Consider the following 7,580-nt stretch of genomic DNA (forward strand, 5'->3'; position numbering starts at 1 on the left):
TAGCCACTTAAGACTTAAAATATTAATAAACTAAATTTGTTAAAATGTTAATAAAACCCATTCATGACATGGAAGTAGCAACCATAAATATACTGATTAAAGAACATGGGCTAGTAAGTTTCAGAGTGAAAATTCTGTATGTATTTTTTTCTAAAATTCTCCATGAAAATTGCACATATGTATCTTCCATAAAGATCATGAATCTAAAATTATCTTTTGAAATAGTTGTCAATTATTTACAGATGTAAAATGAAGAGCTTTGACAAAAATGAATCTATGCATTTTTTTCATTCCAGTCTAATTTCCAGCGTCATGGAAAAGAATGCAACTGAAGACTTTACAAATCGGCTTGTAGTGAATGTAAGCCAACTTCTAGAATTGTGTGCTGTTTCATGGCACCATACAAATATACTGATATTATACAGGAGCTAGTTGCCATACAAATATACTGATATTATACAGTTTTCAGTTCACAGTAACTTGTGAAACTAGAATCAAGAAGAAAAAAATATTTTTTTCACAGATGTTTTGGTAAATATCTGATATGTTTTATATCATTTTGATTTAGTTGTTATTGTATTGTTCTGTGAAAGTCATATTCTTAAATTTGATCCTGAACATTTTTTACCCAGCTGAAATAGGAATATACAATTTAACATTTTATTTTCTTACTTTGATGTATAAACATTGTTAGGAGACCACCTCTGATTTATATATATAAGCAGATATCAAAGATTGTCTTTACATTGTGAGTGAGTGCAAATGGTTGTGAAAGACAACTCTGTTTATTATGTCATCTTTCAAATAATAGGATGGATGTATTACAAATTGCAAGTGTGTTTGAATATTCGTACATATAATCCAGAGGATGACAATGCCTTTCCCCAACTAGCCCAGCCACTTAAAAAGGTCATTGATTAGCAAATGAAATTGTATGTAAGTAACCCAAAAATTTGAATTTTAGACCATTTTCCTAGTATTATCTTGCCATGCTAGTAGGTCAGAATTGTAGTCCCATTTAGCCAAATAACTATGACAGCACTTGAACTGTGCAGATGTGTTCTGAAGCCATCCCACACTTACAAATATTTATTCAAATTGTAAGGTCCCAGTTTCACTCCGATTCCCAAAGAATTCTTCTATAAACTTTATCATGTCTTGCTTTTGATACTCCTGTCAGTATCCAGAGAGAGAGAGAGAGAGTTTTGATCCTCTTTACAATATCCATAGATAAATACAGTTCTGATACCCCTTTCAGTATCCATTAATTGATACAATTTTGATACTCCTTATAATTTTACTAGATAAATTTTTTATACTCCTTCCAATATCAAGAGATAGATACAGTTTTGATACTCCTTCCAATATCAAGAGATAGATACATTTTTGATACTACTTCCAATATCAAGAGATACAGTTTTGATACTACTTCCAATATCAAGAGATACAGTTTTGATACTACTTCCAATATCAAGAGATAGATACATTTTTGATACTCCTTCCAATATCGAGATAGATACAGTTTCGATACTACTTCCAATATCAAGAGATACAGTTCTGATACTACTTCCAATATCAAGAGATACAGTTTTGATACTACTTCCAATATCAAGAGATACAGTTTTGATACTACTTCCAATATCAAGAGATAGATACAGTTTTGATACTCCTTCCAATATCGAGATAGATACAGTTTTGATACTCCTTCCAATATCAAGAGATAGATACAGTTTTGATACTCCTTCCAGTATTGAGATAGATACAGTTTTGATACTCCTTCCAATATCAAGAGATAGATACAGTTTTGATACTCCTTCCAGTATTGAGATAGATACAGTTTTGATACTCCTTCAAATATCGAGATAGATACAGTTTTGATACTCCTTCCAATATCAAGAGATAGATACAGTTTTGATACTCCTTCCAATATCAAGAGATACAGTTTTGATACTGCTTCCAATATCGAGATAGATACAGTTTTGATACTACTTCCAATATCAAGAGATAGATACAGTTTTGATACTCCTTCCAATATCAAGATAGAAACAGTTTTGATACTCCTTCCAATATCGAGATAGATACAGTTTTGATACTACTTCCAATATCAAGAGATACAGTTTTGATACTACTTCCAATATCAAGAGATAGATACAGTTTTGATACTCCTTCCAATATCAAGAGATAGATACAGTTTTGATACTCCTTCCAATATCAAGAGATACAGTTTTGATACTGCTTCCAATATCGAGATAGATACAGTTTTGATACTACTTCCAATATCAAGAGATAGATACAGTTTTGATACTCCTTCCAATATCAAGATAGAAACAGTTTTGATACTCCTTCCAATATCGAGATAGATACAGTTTTGATACTACTTCCAATATCAAGAGATACAGTTTTGATACTACTTCCAATATCAAGAGATAGATACAGTTTTGATACTACTTCCAATATCAAGAGATAGATACAGTTTTTATACTACTTAAAATATTCAGAGATACAGTTAGAACCCTTTCTTACAATATCAAGAGAGATACAGTTTTGATGATCCTTACAATATCCAGAAATTGTCTTGAGAAATATTTATTATATCCTAGTATATTAATATCCAGATTTCAGAGATAAAGTTTTGATATTTCTTACAGTATTCAGAGATAAGATAATTTTTGTACTTCCTACAATATCCAGTTTTAATACTCTTCACGATGTCCATAGATTTTGATATTCCTTTCAATATCCAGAAATAGGTTTGATCTTTCTTCCAATGTTCATCAAGAGATTTAGTTTTGATATTCCTTAATGTATCCAGAAATAGATGCAGTTTTTTTACTCTATCCAGTGTCCAGAAATAAATACAGTTCTGATACTATGCACAATATCCAGAGTACATACATGTAGAGATATATATAATAATGATTATGCAACTACTGAACTATGCATAAAAATAACTTTTTACATTTCAAAGCCATTGAAGAAATTCCTTAAATCAAGGTTACTTCAGAAATTAATCAAAATGATTCTAAAAATAATTTAAGCTGGGGAAAGTTTATTTATTTTAATTTAGTACAGATGTGATCATTTAACTTTATTAAATAGCAGTTCTAATTTAATGAAAACCTTAGGCATTGTATGAAACTGGAACTAGGTATTTTGTCACAGAATGTAACAGCTTACTTGATCAACTCCAAAACATTATGAAATTTTTGTCCAGTATACATGGGAAACCTACTTGTGTATCACAGTATTTCATAGAATCAATCTGAATATACTTGCTGTATTTCACACTTGTTATGTAGTTCTTATAAATCAGTTTGATAGAAAGTTTTGTTATGTAAATGGTTTGACATTAAAATAAATTTGTAATATAAAAAATTATTTTTTTAAAATTGAGTCAATCACTATGTGTTGCATCATAGTAATTGCATATTATGTTTTATAAGCCATATCACAAATGTTGCAGGGCATATTGTATTATACTTTTGCATCTATGTGTCTTTCTGATTCTGTCCACTCAGGTTTTATATTTAGATCAATTTTCATGTACTTGTTTGTCCACAAACACATTTAGCATTATGCTGGCAAGGGGCATTCTTGTTTAGGCCTCCATTAGCCTTTTAACGACTATCTTGATGCTTATTCTGTTGTGAAGTATTTTTGTTTTTGTTTTGAGTAAACAGTATTGTAATTTACCTCTCACTGCGTGTTAGACTTATGCCTATAGACTTCTACCTGTTGGACATGTAGATCTGACATGTACAGATTCAAATGGTCAGAATTTTATTATTTTTTCAGCCACATTTTGTTCAGTCATGCAGTGTAAAATTCATTGCTTTAAATCACATACCATATATACTTGCTTGTAAGTTGGACAACAAAGATCCAGATCTAACATCACATTATGCAATACAAAATCTGGGTCTGTGCAGTTTATCGATGGATTTGACTTACCTCAATAGGTATGGTTATCACTGCTCCATCAGTAGGTTGTTTTATTTAGTACCATGTCCATTTTTCATATAAAAATGTTAACTTTGAAAATGTGGTTACAACCACATAGATGCTCTTAACTTGGGTACTCTTTGACTTTGAAAATGTAGTAACTACCATATGGACACTATTAACTTGGGTAACTAGATTCCCCCCCCCCCAATACTGTTGAGTTTGAATACAGTTCAAAATTATAAAATGCTGACCTTTGACCTCAGCCATGAATATATTCTTAAATTTGATAATAATGAACCATTTGCAAGAGCAGACGTAACCTTGCCAACTCACTTGGATGAGCACATGGTGATATTTTTACCTGTTTTTATTATGATTGTATGAATTCTTATTAACCTTTGTGGACATTTTAAACTTTATGTAAAATGGTTTTAAAATGATCAGTTTTGAAACTTTGACTTTTATGTATTATATGTAGTGACAGTCAAGCAGTCTGGATTGCTAAGAGTTTCTTTTACATTTTAGAATATAAAAATTGTAATACCAGTATAGCATCACTAAACTCAGTATTGTCTCCACTCTGAGTCATTAGACACTATGCTGACTAATTGACATAGTGTAGTCTGCATTCTGAGTCATTAGGCACCATGCTGAATAAGTGACCTAATCAGTGTTGTCTGCACCGAGTCCTTAGACACCATGCTGAATAAGTGACCTAATCAGTGTTGTGTGCACCCTGAGGCATTAGACACCATGCTAATTGACCTAATCAGTGTTGTCTGCACTCTGAGTCATTATAAACCATACTGAATAATTTACCTAATCAGTGTTGTCTGTACTGAGTCATTAGACACCATGCTGAATAATTATCTACTATGTTTTGCATGCTCATGTCCATTGTCAGGTTTCTTAAAATTAAAGCTTTCTTATAAAATGCACTTGCTTTGTCTAGTTTGTATTACCTTGAAAAATCATTGAACTCAAAAAAGTTGGTTTTATTCTTCAAAGTCTTTGAATTTTCCATGAAATACAGAGCACTAAAAACTGAGTAAAACATCACTTTTAGAATTAAAAATAATGAAGAAATAAAATGGGATAAAAGTTTTGTGTATCAAGAAGACAACATGGATAGTTTCCCTGGTGAGGTTGCATCCCATTGCTGTAATGGCAAACTAATTAATTATATGTTTTATTTTTCTATTTGGTTCCCTTTAAAAGGGGTGCTCAACCTTTTTGGCTAAGAGCCAGATTACATTCTCTAAGGCCGCTTGAGGGCCGCAAACACTAATTTCTTTAATATAATTACTTTTCATGGGCCAGATTTCTGTGTTGTTTTTATTTGTCCTGAGGGCCTAACAGAACACATTCGTGGGCTGGATCCATCCCATGGGCCATGGGTTGTGCACCCCTGCCTTATATGCAGTGATAAACAAAGTAACATTTGGAAAATGACAAAAATACTCCTTGAATATGTTCTAAAGTCCTTGAATAAAATATCAAGATGAATGTGTATTTGTTATACTTGAAAAAGTGTCAGTGTATTAGAGACAAGGGACAGTTAAGAATCTGATGAACCAACTAACAGCTGTCAGTTAGCTTACAGTCTGTTTGTTGTGGATCCTTCTGGAATCATAAAATATTTATATGTGATGTGACATTTGTTTTACATATGAGTAAACTATAATTTTGAAAAGTACTGTTTGAAGTATTATCTCTAATGGTATATCCAGAATCAAATAATTTAGAAATTAATAATTTCCACTATGTTAGTCAATCTTACTTAACACTGCCTTAACATTTTACCCTTAAATAAAGCCAAGCCACAAGTTGCCTTGCATGGTTTGCTGCAAAGTGTTACATAAAAGAAGTTACTTTGAGAGATGATGCCTAGACAAGGTTAGATGAAGTGTACTAACATATAGAGAATGTATGGTAATGTTCAACTTTGATAACTCAGTAAGTATTGCTTGGATTTAACATATTTCTAAATAGCATGATTTGCATTTACAGCAAGAAGTTGGTGACATTAAAAAAGATTTTCCTATTCATCTGAAGGTTAAGGGTTTTAGAGCAAACTTGAGATATTGATCAGTTATATTCGACATTGAATTATATGGTTTGATTTGTTTTTATGCAGAACAATATGGAAAAAATTATAGTTGTCTGAATATTTTAGATCATAGTATTACAACTCTATAGTCTTAAACTAAGTAACAGCAAAACTTGATAATGAACAAGTTTTGTAAACTTAACAGATAATTAAGTGTATGAAATATAAGAACTGAAAATATTGCAATGTAAGCTTTTAAATATTTATGCTTTCTAAAGGAACTTTTGTTATTACACATTATGGTTTGTTAGAGCTGGATCACAGTAGGTCTGTCCTTTGTGAAATGCTACTTGGTAATGAATCAGTAAGTGAAAGAATTGTAGTATGCATATTTGTTGTACATATGACACAAAACAGAGTATATTGTTATGTTATGTTATGTTGTCCATCTGGCACCAGTCAGGTTTCTGCACAGTAGTTTGACTTGTCTTCCTTCTTCAGTTACAAAACTTTGTGGATGGATGGATTGCACTTGGTGGTAAGGAAGAACCCAATCTCATTTGGGTTCAAAAGGTGACTGCAGGTCACCGACTCAAATAATAAAGTGGTTTCCACACAGAAATTTGAGACCTTGTGGATGAAAAACAAGGATCCCCTGAAGGGACTAATGTTCTGCTGGCAGAAAATTTTGTTCAGGAATTAAGGATAAGACCATTTCTTCTCTTTAACTTCTGCGCATTGAGATGATTGCAGATGTATTTGTTTTATAGCAAGACCATGATTTTCAAATTAAGTTCCTGTTGCAGCCATATTTTACTGTACGATGGGCACCATTTTCTTATATAATCACTATGCATCATGAGAAGTTACTTGCTGAAAGTCCCACTTAAAAATGACCATCCATTCAGGAAGAGTAGTGATAAGATTTCCAAGATAGTTGCCATGTTGAATGTCAGATCAGTACAAATTTTATTTAGGAATAGCTAAACATGAATAAGTCTTTTGATGAAAACCCCTTGTCAATGTGACCATACATTTTGGAGGAGTAGCAATAACAAGACTTTCAATATAGCCACTATATTTATTGATCAGATTGGCACCAGATTGCTTATTGTTATTGAAAATAATCCATTTTCCATTGTATTTGGTTGTAGATTTCTAACTGAATTGTATCGTCTCAAATGATAATGCTTATATAAATGACGTTAACTTATAATAATGAAACTATCCCATTTCTTCTTTAAATATGTTACCCAATCATAATACCTTAGGAGAACTACTGCTATATCAGCCTTCCCAGACACTACTTTTAGCTAAAGGGAGCTAAAAGTTGTCTGCTGACCTGGATGGCAGTTGGTACAGTGATCTCCCCTTAGGTATATGGATTGGTGGCAAAGCCAAGAACCTCTCAGTTACTACTTCTGCTTGTGCCAAGAAGCGCACTTTCATCATGAAAGGCCTTGCAGAAGCTAGAATCTATGTGGAAAATACACCATTAGTTACAAGTTGAAGGAGTTTTTTACTTCTAAGGAAAGGATACTCCAGCGATATTTACAACTTTTTCTCTTCTTATGACGACAAAGTT

At 32.1% G+C, this 7,580-nt stretch overlaps 1 protein-coding gene across 2 annotated transcripts in view; it reads left to right on the plus strand.

Moving 5' to 3' along the window:
* LOC149802507 (sodium/hydrogen exchanger 9B2-like) overlaps window positions 1–4,881 on the plus strand; it is a 75,263-nt gene extending 70,382 nt beyond the window's left edge. Inside the window, exon 11 of one of the 2 annotated variants that reach the window (XM_089951750.1) lies at window positions 297–4,881. In XM_089951750.1, the coding sequence (XP_089807876.1) occupies window positions 297–432 (136 nt within the window). In that variant the 3' untranslated portion in view covers window positions 433–4,881. The remainder of the gene's footprint in view (window positions 1–296) is intronic. The other variant, XM_089951751.1, reaches the window with a different exon arrangement.
* The last annotated feature ends 2,699 nt before the right edge of the window (window positions 4,882–7,580 follow it).

This window comes from Sinohyriopsis cumingii, chromosome 3 (genome assembly GCF_028554795.1).
Source record: "Sinohyriopsis cumingii isolate HCF-2022 chromosome 3, ASM2855479v2, whole genome shotgun sequence".
Classification (NCBI taxonomy): Eukaryota; Metazoa; Mollusca; class Bivalvia; order Unionida; family Unionidae; genus Sinohyriopsis; species Sinohyriopsis cumingii.